Source organism: Papio anubis, chromosome 13, assembly GCF_008728515.1.
Source record: "Papio anubis isolate 15944 chromosome 13, Panubis1.0, whole genome shotgun sequence".
Taxonomy (NCBI): Eukaryota; Metazoa; Chordata; class Mammalia; order Primates; family Cercopithecidae; genus Papio; species Papio anubis.
The window spans coordinates 66,844,699-66,862,158 of record NC_044988.1 but is presented as its reverse complement, the minus strand read 5'-3'; the positions used below and the strand labels follow the sequence as shown (position 1 = coordinate 66,862,158).

The 17,460-nt window shown below is 42.9% G+C and overlaps 2 protein-coding genes and 1 long non-coding RNA gene across 9 annotated transcripts in view; 1 reads left to right on the top strand and 2 right to left on the bottom strand.

Moving 5' to 3' along the window:
• NCBP1 (nuclear cap binding protein subunit 1) overlaps positions 1-1,292 on the bottom strand; it is a 49,062-nt gene extending 47,770 nt beyond the window's left edge. For 5 of the 6 annotated variants that reach the window (XM_021927351.1, XM_017949713.3, XM_017949712.3 and 2 more), the window contains exon 1: positions 806-1,292. In XM_021927351.1, the coding sequence (XP_021783043.1) occupies positions 806-839 (34 nt within the window). In that variant the 5' untranslated portion in view covers positions 840-1,292. The remainder of the gene's footprint in view (positions 1-805) is intronic. The other variant, XM_021927355.1, reaches the window with a different exon arrangement.
• TSTD2 (thiosulfate sulfurtransferase like domain containing 2) overlaps positions 1,286-17,460 on the top strand; it is a 31,324-nt gene continuing 15,149 nt past the window's right edge. Inside the window, exons 1-4 of the mRNA XM_003911470.5 lie at positions 1,286-1,457; positions 6,976-7,189; positions 8,937-9,253; positions 16,973-17,093. Of these exons, the coding sequence (XP_003911519.1) occupies positions 7,025-7,189; positions 8,937-9,253; positions 16,973-17,093 (603 nt within the window). The 5' untranslated portion in view covers positions 1,286-1,457; positions 6,976-7,024. The remainder of the gene's footprint in view (positions 1,458-6,975; positions 7,190-8,936; positions 9,254-16,972; positions 17,094-17,460) is intronic.
• LOC110741389 lies at positions 10,176-11,665 on the bottom strand. 2 transcript variants are annotated; one of them, XR_004177940.1, is made up of 3 exons: positions 11,632-11,665; positions 11,345-11,433; positions 10,176-10,651 (listed from the first exon to the last, which is right to left on the bottom strand). It is a non-coding gene; the product is annotated as an uncharacterized LOC110741389 (long non-coding RNA). The 2 variants fall into 2 exon arrangements; XR_002517512.2 differs by having other exon boundaries at positions 11,345-11,646.

Genomic DNA, 17,460 nt, shown 5'->3' with positions numbered 1-17,460 from the left:
TTCACTTTTTTGGTGTGTGGATTTGTGTTTTTGACCGATTGTAAGGCTTATGTATAATATAAGCATTTTTTTGTTGTTAAAACTAGAATTATTCCGTCTTTATGAAGACAACACTATGATCTCCACGAGCACAATCATCCAAATGCAGATGGGAACCCCTGTTCTAACTCTCTGAGGCCTGAAGTTAGTTTTCTAGCACTCTCTCTCACACGAGGGAAATGCGCTTACGGCCACTTCAAAATCTGCAGTAACCTGTGTCTGTTTATTAGGGACCTCTTGGGCGTGGGTAAGACAATATTCTTTCCCTGCAGCTCGAAATAAGGGAAATCAACGGATGACCACTACCGGAACAGAGTTCAGATTGCAACTCATGAGATCTCTCACTTCTTTCCTTCAGTGAATTCTTCCGAGCCCTTCTCAGGTGCAGCTTTGAAGGTTAAAACGAGGCACTGGGACCAGTGGGTCCCTAAGAGGCGGCAGCACAGACACAGGTGTGCTTCCCTGCTCGGTGGTGCTAAGGACCAAATTCTGAAGCGTCCTTAGAGACCAAGGGTCTACCCATGGGGTTCACTAGGCCTCCTTTCCCGAGGATCGGCCCTTGACTCAAAGAACTAGGGCGGGAGAGAAAAAGTCGCTTTCTAGAAGCCGCCCAGTCACACCGCCACTGTATTCCCCTCTTTCCCTCCGCGGCTCCCCGCACGTTCCCGGGGAGAAGAGCTTCCAGTCTCTTCCATGGACACTCAAAGATGCCGAGCCTCGGTTCCCAACTGGGAGCGGCCTCCGCGGCCGGGCTGCAGGTACTCACCGTCGTTCTCGTCGCTGTGCCGCCGCCGCGACATGCTGCCCTCCGGTGCGCCGCGGAGTCCAGAAACCAGGCGGTAAGCGCCGAGGAAACTGTCCTGCCGCTGGCCGGCGCAAGGACAGCTGCGAGGCGCGCGGATGGGCCGGCACGCAGGCGCACTCGCTCGCCACGGCTCCCGGAAGCGCAGGAGAGGCCGCCGGGTGGGCTCGGCGCTGCGAGAGCCGGCGTGAGAAAGCTCAGTGGGCTACGGGCGTCGGGCACACACGCAACCGCCCCCTCAGGCTGCCCCCGCCTGCCGGCTGCTTCTTTCTCCCGCCTTCCGCTCTGTGTCCTTCCGGGGCCACGCAGAAAGCGCCGCCGTTTTGGCCAGTCAGAGACCCCGGACCGCTGTCGTCGTACGCCTGAAGGCGGGTGGTGCCGGCGGCCGCTCTAGTCCCCGCCTCCGCTCAGGCCGGTCCTCCGGGGCTTCTCAATGGTTTTCCCGGCGGCCCTTGCGCCGACGTCCAGGAGACTTCCGGAACCGGGTGACGTCACGAACGAGCTTTTCTACCCAAACACGCGGCGGGGGAACACGCTGCAGGGCAGTGAGCGGTGACAGTTGCTAGGTGGAAACAGTGCAGGGAAGAGAGACCTAAGAAAGGATCAGGACTGGCGGGTATGTGCTCGTCTACTCCCACTTTCCGGCTTTTGCCGCCTTGGGAAAAGTGGGCGGAGAGGTTGGGCCAAGCTCGGCATGCGGGGTGGGGCTTGGGCGGGAGGCGGTGCCGCACGTGCCTCCCCCTGGGTTGGAAAGGCCGGCCCTGACGCGAGCGTGCTGCTCCCGGCTTGCCGGCTGGCCGTCATTTTCCCTAAGTTGTTTGCTTAAGAAGGAATAAATGATTGTTTTAGTAATCAAGGGTTATTGGGTACCTGTATGCCTGTGTGTGACCGTCCCCTGCCCTGATGTCTTTATGAGTACCATACTGGTTTATCTGCTTTGTCCATGGCCATCTGAAATTTCACTCTCCCGGCCTAATTCTCTTTCAGTCTTACCCATTTCAGTAAATGACGTCATCCATCGGCTGCTTAATCCAAAAATTTAGAGAGTCTTTCTTAGCTCTTTTCCCTCACTTTTTATATAACAATGATCTGTAAACCCTGCCTGTTCTCCTTTCAACACAAATCCTGAATCAGATCGTGTTACTGCTCTGTTTAAAAGTCTCCTGTGACGGCCGGGCGGGGTAGCTAACGCCTGTAATCCCAACACTTTGGGAGGCCGACGTGGGCGGATCCGCTTGAGCCTAGGAGTTCAAGACCCATCTGGACAACGAGGCGAACACTGTCTTTACAGGAAAAAAAAAAAAAAAAAAAAAAAAATTTAGCCGGGCCTAGTGTTTGGCTCCTGTAGTCCCAGTTACTCGAGGGGAGGGTTGGGGGCGGAGGTGGGAGGATCCCTTGAGCCCAGGAGGTCGAGAATACGGTGAGCCGTGATCACACCACTGCACTCCAGCCTGGGGGACAAAGCGAGACCGTGTCTTAAAAAAAAAAAAGTCTCCTTCGACTTTCCATTGCACACTCCATACCATGGCCTGTGGAGTTCTACTTCTCCTCACTGTACTCCAGACACTCTTTCAGTTCTTACAATAAGTCAAGCTTGTTCTTATTTTAGGAACTTATACTGTTTCCTTTACCTGAAGGTCTCTGGTTCTAAATCTGCGTGACTGGCTCTTGGTCACTTAGGTCTCAGCTCAAATATCAGGTCCTTAGTGAGGACTTCTTTGGTTACCCAATTGCTGTTTTATTTCATTCAGCGAATATTGTATTTATTAGCATTTAGCACCTCGTAGGTGCCAGGCAGAGTTCTGAATGCTGAGGATGTCGAGGTGAACAAAGGAAAACCCCTGCTCTCGTGGCGCTGATATATTCTAACGATCCATTCAGGAATAGCCCCAAATAGTGCCATCATAGGTAGTGAACAATGGGAGACTAGTAGATGAGATCAGAGGGGTAGGGAGAAGGTGCTCTGTAAGGACTTTGAATATTATCCGAGTAAATTGAGAAGTCATTGGAGTATGAATTTTTTTTTTTTTTTTTTTGAGACAGAGTCTCGCTCTGTTGCCCACGCTGAAGTGCAGTGGCACAGTCTTGGCTCATTGTAACCTCCACCTCCTAGGTTCAGGCAAGTCTCGTGCCTCAGCCACCCAATTAGCTGCAATTAAAGACATGCGCCACCACACCAGGCTAATTTGTGTATTTTTAGTAGAGATGGGGTTTCGCCATGTTGACCAGGCTGGTCTTGAACTCCTGGCCTCCGACAGTGCTGAGATTACAGGCATTAGCCACTGTGCGGGGCCAGTCTGACTTATTTTTTAATAGTTACCTCTGTGGCTCCCAAAGGAGGAAGATAGTTCTGCTGTTGCAATAATTCAAGCTGCAAATGATAGTAGCTTGAACTAGGGTGGTAGTGAAGATGATGGTGCAAAGTGATCTGATTAGATTGTACTTCAAAAGCAAAGCTGGCCAGGCATGGTGGCTCACGCCTGTAATCCTAGCACTTTGGGAGTCCCAGCTGTACTCCCAGCTGCTACTTGGGAGGCTGAGACAGAAGAATCGCTTGAACCCGTGAGGTGGAGGTTGCGGTGAGCTGAGATCATGCCACTGCACTTCAACCTGGCGACTGAACGAGACCTGTCTCAAGAAAAAAAAAAAAAAAATAGGATTTTCTGAACAAGTGAATGATAGTGTGAGAAAATATGGAGTCAGGAATCATCCCAAAGTTTTTTTTTGTCTGAGTAACAGGAAGAATAAAATTGTCTTGTACTCAGATAAGGAAGACTAGGGAAGACCAGAGTTTGGTTTTGAACAGTTGTATTTGAAGCTGAAGCTAGCTAGCTTCACACGCAGTGGGGTATGTGAATTTGTAGTTTGGGAGAAAGGCCCAGGTTGAAGATATGAGTTTGGAGTCATTTATTGTATAGTATTCTAAACAGAAAATTTCCTTTATGTTTCCCTTTTTTCTTTTTTCGTGTAATTTTCAAATATTTACAGAAGTAGCGAAAATTTATGATGCATCCCCATGTACTCATCATCAACTTCAGTAATTCTTAATTCATGAATATTCTGGTTTCGTTGATATTACCTCCTCTCACCCAATTATTTTGAGGCAAATATAGTTTTGAGTCCTTGGAAGTAGATGAGATCACCTGTGGGGTATGTATAGATATAGAGTAGTTCAACATTTAGAGGTTGGGGTAATAAGGAAGAGCCAGCAAAGGAAACTGAGAAGCAGGGACCCTTATCCCTAGCTGGTATTTTCTTTCTTTTTTTTTTTTTTTTTACTTACTTAATGTCTCTCCTTACCAGAATATAAGCTCCAAGAGAGCGGGGACTTCAACTGTTTCATTCATAGCTGCATTCCCAGGACTATTCCATGGGCCTGGCACATAGCAGAGGTGCCACAAATAATAATAGTTCAGAGTATATACGTAAATGAAAATAAGCTGAGACTGAAAAAAGATGCAGAGTCTGAGGAGATCATTTTGGGGTGGTGGGAAAGGCACCCCACACTCAGGTGTGGAGACCTTGAATCAGGAAAGAAGGCTCATTTGTAGAACTGGGCATGGTCCAGTGTGGCCAGAGTAGGATATGTGATGGGGAATGGGGAGCATACTCAGAGATGAGCCTGGAGTATAGAGAAACTTAAGTTTTTCAGGACTTCAAAGGAAGCAGTGACACGGGGTAGCAGACAAGACATAAGTGAAAGGTAACACTTGAACTCAGTCTTGCTATACATAGTAAGCATATGGGGAGGGAAAGAGATGAAAAAGTAAAGGAAACAAAGCAGCGGAAAGCATAAATGCTGGGACAGACCACATCAGGTCATATAGAGGGAGATTGGGAAAGATGCTGGAGGTGGGATCGGATTGGATAGTAATTCCTTTCTACAGTGTTACCTCCCACATGCACTGCCCTTATAGGTGAGTAAGTTCTCTGTTTCTAGAACAATGCCTGGAACCTAGAAGACCCTCCATAAATATTTGCTGAATGAATTTTAATTTGGAAATGATATATATTCTTTCTCTACCTTTACAATAAAACAGCTTTGAGCATGGAGGAAGTGTGTTGAATAAGATTCTTCTACTTATTTTTCTTCTGTCTGGGAGACTTATAGGTTTGTGTAGAGTTAGAGATGTACTTTTTTCAGTGGGACTTTAAATGAAAGAGATTTTCATGAGAAAGGAAAGAGAAGCCAAAGAAGGTAGTGTTTCTTCACCCAGTCTCTTCCACTTATTTTTCAAATACAGGAGAATTGGGGTTTAATAAATCTGTATTACCTTGCCTTACCCTTAGAACAAAGCTCATTTTGAGCCCCATGGAAGCACCACTTAGCTGATTCAGATGCATTTTATGTGGTGCAAGTGACATCTTAATTTATGAATCCAAGGAACAAAGGTCCTTCATAAGGAAGTTGGTATTGCGTGTGTCTGTGTGTGTGTAGTCTCCATCAATCCCATCCAGCATTGTTAACAAGCAGTGTGTGTTCCGCCAGACATAAACTGCTCCTCGTTGCCTTCTCCTGGTTGAGGTACCCTGTAGACAGAGTTGTGAATTGTCAAAGTTTGTCACCAGTGTCTCCCACATTCTTTTTTCTCATTCTTAGGGGTGCTTTTTCTGCTCCTTCTTGTGGAGCTTAGGACCTCTTTACATGTTACTATTTTCACAACCTTGAGTGTCCATGTCTGGCTGCTTCCTTCAATGTTGTCCTCAAGAAACTAGCTTTGCCAGTTCACTAGTAATATGAAATAACCAGTTGTTATGCTGTGGGGCAGGAATTTGGACAGGGCACAACAGGAACACCTTGTCTCTGCTCTCAGCTCAGAGACCAATCTGGAATCTGAAGGGTCTAGTGGTTGATGCTGGCTGTCAACTGGAGGCCTCCTCCGTTCCTCTCCACCTGGTTCTCTGTGTGTGATTTCTGCATGGGTTGGATTGGCTTACTCACAGCACAGTGGTTGGTCTCCTCAGCCTGAGCATCTCAGAATGAGAGCTAGTGCTGGCGTCTCCTTTTGAGGACCCGACCTCAGTCATACAGCATTGCTTCCATCACATTTTATTTTTGGGAGCAGTTAACAAGCCTGCCTAGGCCTAGGGAAATGGACCAGAAATACTGCTGCAGCCATTTTTGGAAAATATAATCTGTCACAGCTAATTTTTAAAGAAAATGTTAATGTTAAATTTAAAATACAGCATTAAATTAAAATATTACTAATATTACCATTCATTGAACCCTAGTATATGCCAGACACTGTATATTAATATTTCTTTCCAGTGCACAGTACAGTACTGTAATGTAGATACTACAATGCACAATTTCCACAAGAGAGATTTAGAACTCAGAAGTAGCTTGCCCATGTTCACATGCTTGGCAAACTGCTGCAGCACAAACCAAAGCCAATGCCTTTTCTCAGTGTGCCTCTTAGTGCTTGTCACCTGTAACCTTTGCTTTACAAAAGAACCAATACAGTATGATGGTTGTAGTGTGTCCGTTTTGACAAGATTTGGCCACAGTAGGGATTTTGACATTTCTTCTGGCTCATTACAGTGGGGCTGTCTTGGGAACTATTTCTTTTAAGGAAGGAAATTTGCATAGCCCTGAAATTAGGGGGCAAAAAGAAGAAAGTGTTTATAACTGAAGGTACTGGCACACAGCTTGATTGATTTGGGTTGTACCTGGTGCTTTTCTGGTATTATTTACCCTGATGTCTGCATGGCTCGCTCCCTAATTCAGGTTTCTGCCCAAATGCTGTTGCTGCAGAAAAGCTTTCCCTACTCTCTGTGTTCGAAGGGCTCCTCCATCACTGCCTCCCTACCCTGCTGGTCATTCTTTATAACCTTTTCACCATCTGACTTTAAAAATAAAAAATCAATTTATCCACTTGTTTACTTCACCCCACTGGAATGTAAACTCTAAGCAGACAGAAACTTTTGCTTTTGTTTACTGCTATATTCTCAGTGCGTAGAATAGTGCTTGACTTAGAGTCGTTGCTAAGTAAATACTATTGATTTAGTAAGTAAATGAATGCTTAGCTTGGGCTACTTTGCCCATGCTAATTTGCATGATTGATTAGCTTCATATCTTCTTCAGGAAGTAATCAAAGACTAGCATGGCTGCTTCTTTCTTACTTATATTCTAGGAGGTCTTTAACTGAAAGGAATATCTGCTTCACTGTTGCAACCAACCAGATGCCTTCTTCCACTTCACCAGACCAAGGAGATGACCTGGAGACCTGCATTTTAAGATTTTCTGACCTGGATTTAAAATATACGAGTCTTATTAATCCCAGCAGCAGTCTCAAAGCAGAATTAGATGGCAGTACAAAAAAGAAATACTCATTTGCAAAGAAAAAGGTAGAATTCCTATGAATGTTTCATGATCATGTGTGTGTGGTTAATGCAGATACATTTGGAAGTAGCTTATCAAGGATGCTCTCCAGCTCAAGGTCCAGTCTAGTCAGGGACATTAACCAGTGATGTTAATTCCATCCCAGGCAAAGGGTAATCCCAGGCAAAGGGTAATCATAGGCAAGTGTGGCCCTGAAATAGCCATGGTGGAGTACTTGAGGAGGGTGAATCCTAGACAGATGGATTAGTTTTCATTCCCTACCCCCCAGGTAAAAAAAAACCCATAAAGTTGAAAACCAAATGACAAGTGAAGAAAAAAGTTGGTAACTATGATCAACAAAAGATCACTAAAAACACTTCCATCTCAGTAAGAAGATAAATGCCGTAATGGAAAAATAGGCAACAGATGTGAACAGACAAGCCAGAAATAAACAAATAGAATAAGCAGGAAAAAGTATTCAGCATGACTACTAATCAAAGATATTAAAAAAAAAAAAAATAGGGTAGCATTTCTTTTGCCTTTCATTTGGACCAACATTAAAAATATTGATGATACTGGTAGAACTCAGTGAGGCTGTGGATAAAATGGCACCCACATGCTTTTCTGGTTAGAGTATAAATTGGTACATTTTTCCTGGAAGTCACTATTACAGATTAAAATTTAAGGCTCTTTGACCCCTCAATTTTTATTTTGGATGTTCTAAGTAGGTGATTAAAGATATAGAAAGACGGATGCATGGAATGCTCATTCAACATTGCTTTTAACTGCAAATATTAGAAACAATCTGAATGTTCATCAGTTGGTAACTGGTTAAGAGAATTTTCTGTTTGTTTTACAATAAGCATAAATACTTTTTATAAAAACAGTAATATTATTTTCTAAGAAAGAAGACATTTTGGTACGTTTCTTCCCAATCTTTTTCAATGTACTTTATAATGTGGTTGAGATTACATTACATAAGCAAATTTTATCCAATTTTTTTCACTTAATATTATATCATAAATATTTTTCCATATAACTTAAAACTGACTGCTTAATATTCCATGGTAAGCATACTTCATAATTTACTTTCCCTATTCCTTTCGAAAATAGCTGATAGTGTTATTTGTAATATTTTATTTTATTTTATTTTATTTATTTATTATTTTTTTTTTTTTGAGACAGAGTCTAGCTCTGTCGCCCAGGCTGGAGTGCAGTGGCCGGATCTCAGCTCACTGCAAGCTCCGCCTCCCGGGTTCACGCTGCCATTCTCCTGCCTCAGCCTCCCGAGTAGCTGGGACTACAGGCGCCCACCACCTCGCCCGGCTAGTTTTTTGTATTTTTTAGTAGAGACGGGGTTTCACCGTGTTAACCAGGATGGTCTCGAACTCCTGACCTTGTGATCCGCCCGTCTCGGCCTCCCAAAGTGCTGGGATTACAGGCTTGAGCCACCGCGCCCGGCCATTTGTAATATTTTAGACCAAACTGTATTATGTATATTCCAGTGTAACTTAGAGCCTTATATCCTGAGAATAAAATTATGCTGAGAGTTATTTAACTTCCTCAATATAAAGCGTAGTTTTAATTTCTCTAATAGTCTCTTCTAAAGCTTACTAATAAGAGACGTGTTACTCCTCAGAGAATTGTATAACATAATGGAACATAAAACTGGAAGCCCCTGTGGAAAGATAATATAAGGAATCTCAGTGAAACTTCTATTAGCCGTAAACCTAGGGTTATTTAACAGTGTTAGTATTTGAAATCTAATTGCAGGCCTTTGCCCTTTTTGTCAAAACCAAAGAAGTTCCGACAAAAAGGAGTTTTGAATGTAAAGAAAAATTGTGGAAATGCTGTCAGCAACTATTCACAGACCAAATCAGCATCCATAGACATGTGGCAACACAACATGCTGATGAAATTTATCACCAGACAGCTTCTATTTTAAAGCAACTGGCTGTGACATTGAGCTCCTCAAAGAGTCTTTCGTCTGCAGATGAAAAGAATCCTCTAAAAGAGTGCCTTCCACATAGTCATGAAGTGTCTGCTTGGCTCCCTGATATAAGCTGCTTTAACCCTGATGAGCTGATAAGGTAAGATTTTCATTCTGTATTTCGTTTTGATTTAAAGTATTTTTCCAACCACAATGAGATACTACAATTCACTCATTAAAATGGCTAAAGTGAGAAAGACCAACTCTGTCAAATGTGAATGAGGATGTGGAACAACTGGAACGCCCAGTCACTGCTGGTGGGAATGTAATATGGCACAACCACTTTGGAAAAGTGTTCGGCGGTTTCTTAAACATGCATCGTTCCTGTGGCCCACTCCTTGATGTAATACCAACAGCAATAAAAACATGTCCACAGAAAGCCTTGTACAAGAATGCTCACAGCAGTTTTATTCATAATAACAAAAACTGGAAACAACTGCAAATATCCATCAACAGGGGAATGAATAAACTGGTATAGTCATGTAAGAATACTGCACAACAATAAAGTGCTGTGAACCGCTAATATTCAAGAACATCTATGGGTGAATGAGAAAATCCTTATGCTGAGTGAAAATAGCCAGACAACACAATACATATTTTCTGATTTCCTATACTTGAAGGCAAAACTAATATATAATGATAGAAGGGTCCTGGCAGAGAGTTTGGGAATACACAAGAGATTTTTTGAGGTCTTGGAAATGTTCTGGTTTTGATAGTGGTGTGGATTACACAGGTGTACCTGTGTCAAAAATGATCAAACTTTACATTTAAGATCTGTGTATTTCACTTGTAAACTGTGCCATGCTTTAAACATTTTTAAATAAATAGGACAGGAAAAACTAAGCAAAAAAAAAAAGGGGGGGTTAAGCTAGATATCATTATCTGTATGATTTCAAATATACGTATCCAGAAAAAATGCATCATTTATTAGGTTTATTGGGGAATGTAGCATTGCACGTAGTGAATTTTTCAGAAAGCAGGTAAATGTAGCTTACATTTTAAAGCATCTAAACTTTCTTTGATTTAACCTTTTTTTTTTTTCTTTTTCCTGGAATCCTTCAGACATAATTAAATAGAGTATAGTGAATGTGATTGAACTTTTTCTGAGTGCTTTGATGCCATCAGGATGAACTTAAGTAGGAAGGTATAAAAGTTTATCTTTTTACTAAGAAGGCTCAGACTTACTATTCTGTTAGCTCTCCTCCCTCTCTCCTAATTCTAGATCCAAACCCTCTGTATTATTGCTGTGTAACAAATTCAGCTTAAAACAACAAACAATATTTCAGTTTTTGAGGGTCAGGTATCCAGCCGCAGCATAGTTGGTGGTACTAGCTCAGAGTCTGTCATGAAGTTGCAGTCATCTCATTGCTTGACTGGGGCCAGTAAATCTGTTTCCAGGTTTGCTCATGTGGTTGGTGGCAGGCTTGTTTTTTCAGTGGCTTTTAGTCAGAGGCCTCCATTCCTCTCTATGGGGGTCTCTTCATAGGCTGCCTGAGTGCTGTCATGACGTGGCATGTGATTTGTGAGAGACAAAGACACCAAAACAGAAACCACAATCTTTTATGACCTAATCTTAGAATTGCCATAGCATCACTTTTTATTGATGCTATTGGTCACATAGACTAACCTCAGTACACTGTAGAAGAGAACTACACAAGGGTCTGAATACCAGGAGGCAGGGTCATCAGGGATCATCTTGGAGGCTGGGCACCATACCTCAGAGTTGTTACTTTTTAGTATGTATTATCTAGCACCACTGCCTGCACTTTACCCATTCTGTCAGGATCTTAACTACTGGCAACAGCTAGATCCTTAAGGCACAGAATTCTAGAGGCCTAAGTTAGGCCAATAACATACATACTATATGTAGCCACAGACCGTAGCCTGTGCAGCAGCATATACCCAGTCAGTTGACATTGTTTGCGAGGTTTTGTGTTTTTTTTTGTTTTTTGGTATTTTTTTGAGACAGAGTCTCGCTCTGTCACCCAGGCTGGAGTGCAATGGCGTGATCTTGGCTCACTGCAACCTCTGCCTCTCAGGTTCAAGTGATTCTCCTGCCTCAGCCTCCCGAGTAGCTGGGATTACAGGCACGCACCACCACACCCAACTAATTTGTATTTTTAGTAGAGACAGGGTTTCACCATGTTGGCCAGACTAGTCTTGAATTCCTGACCTCAGGTGATCTGCCCACCTTGGCCTCCCAAAGTACTGGGATTACAGGCATGAGCCTCTGCATCCAGCGTGTTTGCAAGGTTTCTTGGAGACCATTCTATATGTTCTCTAGGGAGGAGAGGTAAAGAAAGAAAATTACATTATTTTCAAAAACAAGTGGGAAGATACAGAGACATTAATTATTCCTCTACCCTATGTAATGTCAGAGCTTGAAAAAGGGTTTTGTATTAGTCTGTTTTCATGCTGCTGATAAAGGCATATCCAAGACTGGGCAATTTACAAAAGAAAGAGGTTTAATGTACTTACAGTTCCACATGGCAGGGGAGACCTGACGATCATGGTGGAAGGCAAGGAGGAGCAAGTCACCTCTTACCTAGATGGCAGCAGGCAAAGAGAGAGAGCTTGTGCAGGAAAACTCCTGTTTTTAAAACCATCAGATCTTGTGAGACTTACTATCACAAGAACAGCACAGGAAAGACTCATCCCCATGATTCAGTTGCCTCCCACTGGAGTCCTCCCATGACACATGGGAATTGTGAGAGTTACAATTCAAGATGAGATTTGGGTGGGGGCGCAATCAAACCATATCATTCCACCCCTGGCCCCTCCCAAATATCATGTCCTTACATTTATTATGCCTTCCCAACAGTCTCCAAAGTCTTATTTCAGCATTAACTCAAAAGTCCACAGTCTGAAGTCTCATCTGAGTCAAAGCAAATCCCTTCCGCCTATGAGCCTGTTAAAAGCAAGTTAGTCACTTCCTAGATACAATGGGGGCACAGGCATTGAGTAAATACAGCCATTCCAAATGGGAGAAATTGGCCAAAACAAAGGGGCCACAGGCGCCATGCAAGTCCTAAATCCAGCGGGGCAGTCAAATTTTAAAGCTCCAAAATGATCTCCTTTGACTCCATCTCTCACATCCGGGTCATGCTGATGCCAGAGGTCAGTTCCCATGATATTAGGCAACTCTGCTTCTGTGGCTTTGCAGGGCATAGCCTCCCTCCTGACTGCTTTCACAGGCTGGGGTTGAGTGTCTGCAGCCTTTTGGTGCACGGTACAAGCTGTCAGTGGATCTGCCATTCTGGGGTGTGGAGGACCATGGCCCTCTTCTCATAGCTCCACTAGGTGGTGCCTCAGGGGGAACTCTGTGTTGGGGCTCTGACCCCACATTTCCCTTCCACACTGCCCTAGCAGAGGTTCTCCATGAAGGCCTTGCCCCTGCAGCAAACTTCTGCCTGGGCATCCAGGTGTTTCCATACATCCTCTGAAATCTAGGCAGAGGTTCCCAAACCCTTATTCTTGACTTCTGTGCACTCACAGGCTCAACACCACCTGGAAGCTGCCAAGGCTTCGGGCTTGCACCCTATGGAACCATGGCCTGAGTTCTACATTGGCCCCTTTCAGCCACAGCTAGAGCAGCTGGCATGTAGGGCACCAAGTCCCTAGACTGACCCCGGGTTCAGCCCATGAAACCATTTTCCTCCTAGACACTCAGGCATTATCGGGGGAACCAGCCCCCAATATTTCAACGTAGTTTTTTTCTATTTTCCGTAAGTGTCGGCGGATCTGAGAAATAAAGAGAGAGAGCACAAAAGAGAGAAATTTTACAGCTGAGTCTCCAGGGGTGACATCACATGTCAGCAGATTCCGTGGTGCCCACCTGAGCCACAAAACCAGCAAGTTTTTATTAGGAATTTCAAAAAGGGAGGGGTGTACGAATAGGGAGTGGGTCACAGAGATCACATGCTTCAAATGGCAATAAAAGGTCACAAGGGCAGAAGGGCAGAGCAAAATCACAAGGCCAGGGTGAAATTAGAAATACTGATGAGGTTTCATGTCCTGCTGTGCATGCGTTGTCATTGATAAATATCTTAACAGGAAACAGGGTTCAAGAGCAGAGAACCGGTCTAACTAGAATTTGCCAGGCTGGAATTTCCTGATCCTAGCAAGCCTGGGGGCACTTCAGGAGACCAGGGTGTGTTTCATCCCTTACCTTCAGCTGTATAAGGCAGACACCCCGCAGAGCGGCTGTACGTAGGCACCCCCGGGGAAGGGAATGCATTCCCTTCCCAGGGTTATTCCTTACTGAGAGAAGAATTCAGTGATATTTCTCCTACTCGTTTTCTGCAATAAGAAAAATATGACTCTGTTCTGTCCGGCCCTGCTGTTATCCAGTTCTTTTTCAGGGTGCCCAGATTTCATATTGTTCAAACACGTATGTTTTACAAACAGTTTGTGCAGTTAATGCAATCATCACAGGATCCTGAGGTGACATACATCCTCAGCTTATGAAGATGATGGGATTAAGAGATTAAAGTAAAGACAGGCATAGGAAATTATAAGAATATTGATTGGGGAAGTGATAAATGTCCATGAAATCTTCACAATGTATATTTCCCGATTGCAGTAAAGACAGGTGTAAGAAATTATAAAAGTATTAATTTGGAGAACTAATAAATGTCCATGAAATCTTCACAAGTTATGTTCTTCTGCCATGGCTTCAGCTGGTCCCTCCGTTCGGGGTCCCTGACTTCCCGCAACAAGGCATGTGATAGGAGGGGCTGTCATGAGAACCTGGAGACATTTTCCCTGTTGTCTTGGGGATTCACATTTGGCTCCACATTACTCATGCAAATTTCTGTAGCCAGTTTGAATTTCTCCTCAGAAATGGAATTTCCTTTTCTATTGCATTGTCAGACTGCAAATTTTTTGCACTTTCATGCTTTGCTTCCCTTTTAAAACTGAATGCCTTTAACAGCACCCAAGTCACCTTTTGAATGCTTTGCTGATACCCTAAATCATCTCTCTCAAGTTCAGAGTTCCCCCAAATCTCTAGGGCGGGGCAAAATGCCGCCAGTCTCTTTGCTAAAACATAACAAGAGTCATCTTTGCTCCAGTTCCCAAGAAGTTCCTCATCTCTATCTGAGACCACCTCAGCCTGAAGTTCATTGTCCTTATCATTATCAGCATTTTAGTCAAAGCCATTCAACAAGTCTCTAGAGAGTTCCAAACTTTCCCACATTTTCTTGTCTTCTTCTGAGCCTCCAAACTGTTCCAACCTCTGCCTGTTACCTAGTTCCAAAATCACTTCCACCTTTTTGGGTATCTTTTCAGCAGCACCCCACTCTGCTAGTACCAGTTTATTGTATTAGTTCATTTTCATGCTGCTGATAAAGACATACCTAAGACTGGGTAATTTACGAAAGAAAGAGGTTTAATGGACTTACAATTCCACATGGCGGGGAGGCCACACAATCATGGTGAAAGGCAAGGAGGAGCAAGTCACATCTTACATGGGTGGCAGCAGGCAAAGAGAGAAAGCTTGTACAGGGAAACTCCCATTTTTAAAACCATCAACTCTCGTGAGACGTATTCACTGAGAATAGCATGGGAAAGACCTACCCCCGTGATTCAATTACCTCCCACTGCATTCCTCCAGTGACAGGTGGGAATTATGAGAGTTACAATTCAAGATGAGATTTGGGTGGGGACACAGCCAAACAATATCAGGTTTTTATTGCCAAATACAGTTTTCTGAGCTGAATATGTTTTAGGAAGTATATTAACTTTTAAAACTGAATCATAGGATTAGATGTTTAGATCGTGGCTCTGAAAAACTCACCAAGTCATATTGCAGAATTCCAGAGGACAAATTTCTGACTTTAAGCAATTATTGAACTATTTAGTAAATAGAAATACAGTTGACCCTTAAACAACGCGGGGTCAGGAATCCAAGGATTAGGGGCAGTTGAAAATTCACATATAACTTTTAACTCCCCCAAAACTTTACTAATAGCCTCTTGTTGACTGAAGCCTTACCAATAATGTAAACAATGAACACATTTTTCAGTATTATGTATATTGTATACTGTGTACTGTATTAAAGTAAGCTAGAGAAAATGTTATTAAGAAAATCATAAGAGGCCAGGTGCAGTGACTCATGCCTGTAATCCCAGCACTGTGGAGGGCCAAGGCAGGAAGATCACCAGTCTGGGCAATATAGCAAGACCCTGTCCCTACAAAAAAAAAAGAAAAAGAAAATCGTAATATATATTTACTGTTTTTTCAGTGGAAGTGGCTCTTCGTAAAGGTCTTTATCACCCTCATATTGAGTAGACTGAGGAGGAAGAGGGATTGGTCTTGTTGCCTCGTGAGTGCTAGAGGCACGAAAAGATCTGCAAATAAGTGGACCCACACGGTTCAAAGCCATGTTGCTCACGGGTCAACTGTAGTCCAAATTTGATAAATTTTTGTAATTACTACTCAGTACCACATTCCCTTTTGCTTATTGGAAAGCAGAAAGAAAGCAAATTTAAGTAGAAGTCACATTTGAGCTTGTCACTAAAATTTTCTGTACCTTCATTTCCTCACCTCTAAAATTGGAATAATAATGCCTGCCTTGCCTACCTCCCAGTACTGCGGAATGAGTTATAGAATAGGATGGTGATAGTATGAGCAGTTGTGAACTACACTGTTCTATACAGATATGGCCCTTCCATTTCATATGGCCCCACACTTCAGGGAAGTTACTTAGTAGTTAGAGAAACAAAGAAAAAGACACATGAGATAATTAGCAGATGATACAGGTTACATAATTATCAGTTGAATTGTATGATACAGAGAATAATTTGTTATAGGAACTTAGAGAAAGGAAAATAGGATCTAAAATAGATAAGAAGGTTTCATGGAGGAGCATGGAAAGCATGGAGGAGATTAGGTCCTGAAATATGATGAGGCCGTTGATGAGAGAATCAGACTCCAGAGCTGGATAGTACCTTAATTGTCCTGTACTGTAACATTCCCTAAAATATGTTCTGTGGGACACTAGTTCTAGAGGATGCTAACAAGGTATTGAAAAAAGGGGTATTAAAGACAAATTTGGGAAGCACTCAGTCAAAATGTTGTTACTGCAAGACTTCTCAGAGCCTTTTAGAGGCTTTTGCTGGGATTCTTAAGGAGGGAGATGCTGTCTGTAGGGTTTCCAAATATGATTTTTTAGAACAGCTTCATAACACACTTTGGAAAATATAGTTTATTTCTATTCTCTCATTTTACATACGAGGAAACCAAGGCCCAGAAGTGATGAAAGACCTGCCCAGCTAGTTAGTATGACAGCACAGTGCAGTAGAAAGAGTATAGATCTGGTGTCAGAAGACTGGCGTGTAAGTCCTTACTATCACTTTCTGGCTGGCTGACTTGGGAGGAATTGGCCTCAATTTATTCAACTGTAAAATGGGGATAATAATAACCTGCATCATAGAAAGAGGGTTATAGGAAAAAATGGAAGTGAAACTTTTTTGTATGATGATTCATACAGATACTGCCTTATGTGAGAGGATAAGCCAGAATGGAACCAAATTTCTAACTTTTCTATGAATTGGAGTTACTGATACCTGTCTCTTGGATGTGACCATTAAATGAGGGATCAAAGTAAACTCACTTTTTGTAAAGTAAGTTCAGTGCAGATACTGTCTTCTGTAGAGCAAATATAAAAAGAAGTTGCTTCTCGTTTCAGGAGAACAATAATCAGAGCAAAGGCAGGCATGAGTGTCTTCATCTTAGCCTTCCCTCGTGTACTGTATGAATTGTGACTTCTTTATGTCAGCGACTCAAATGCTCTTTGCCTCGGATTTTCATTTTGTAGTGGCCAGGGCAATGAAGAAGGGGAGGTGCTCCTTTATTACTGCTACCGTGACCTGGAGGATCCCCAGTGGATCTGTGCCTGGCAGACAGCTCTGTGTCAGCACCTGCGCCTCACAGGCAAGGTAACACCTTCTCCTATATTCCTTCCTTCACTGGGTTCATCTTGCCTGCCAACCTTGGATTGCAAATGCTGTGCTCATTGTAAAAAAGATTCACTCTTGAGTTCTTAGAAGTTAGGGAAATTCTGCTGGGCATTTAAGGAAAATATTAGACAGCTATTAACGTCGTATTTTATAAAAATATTTACTAGCGTAAATCAGGAGTCAGCAAACTTTTTCTTGAGGTACCAGATAGTAGATATTTTAGGTTTTGCACAAAAAACTATTCAGTATTGTTATAGCATGAGAGCAACTATAGATAATATGTAAAATAATTAGATGGCTGTGTTTGAATAAAACTATATGCAAAAGCAAGGATAATTTGCCGAGC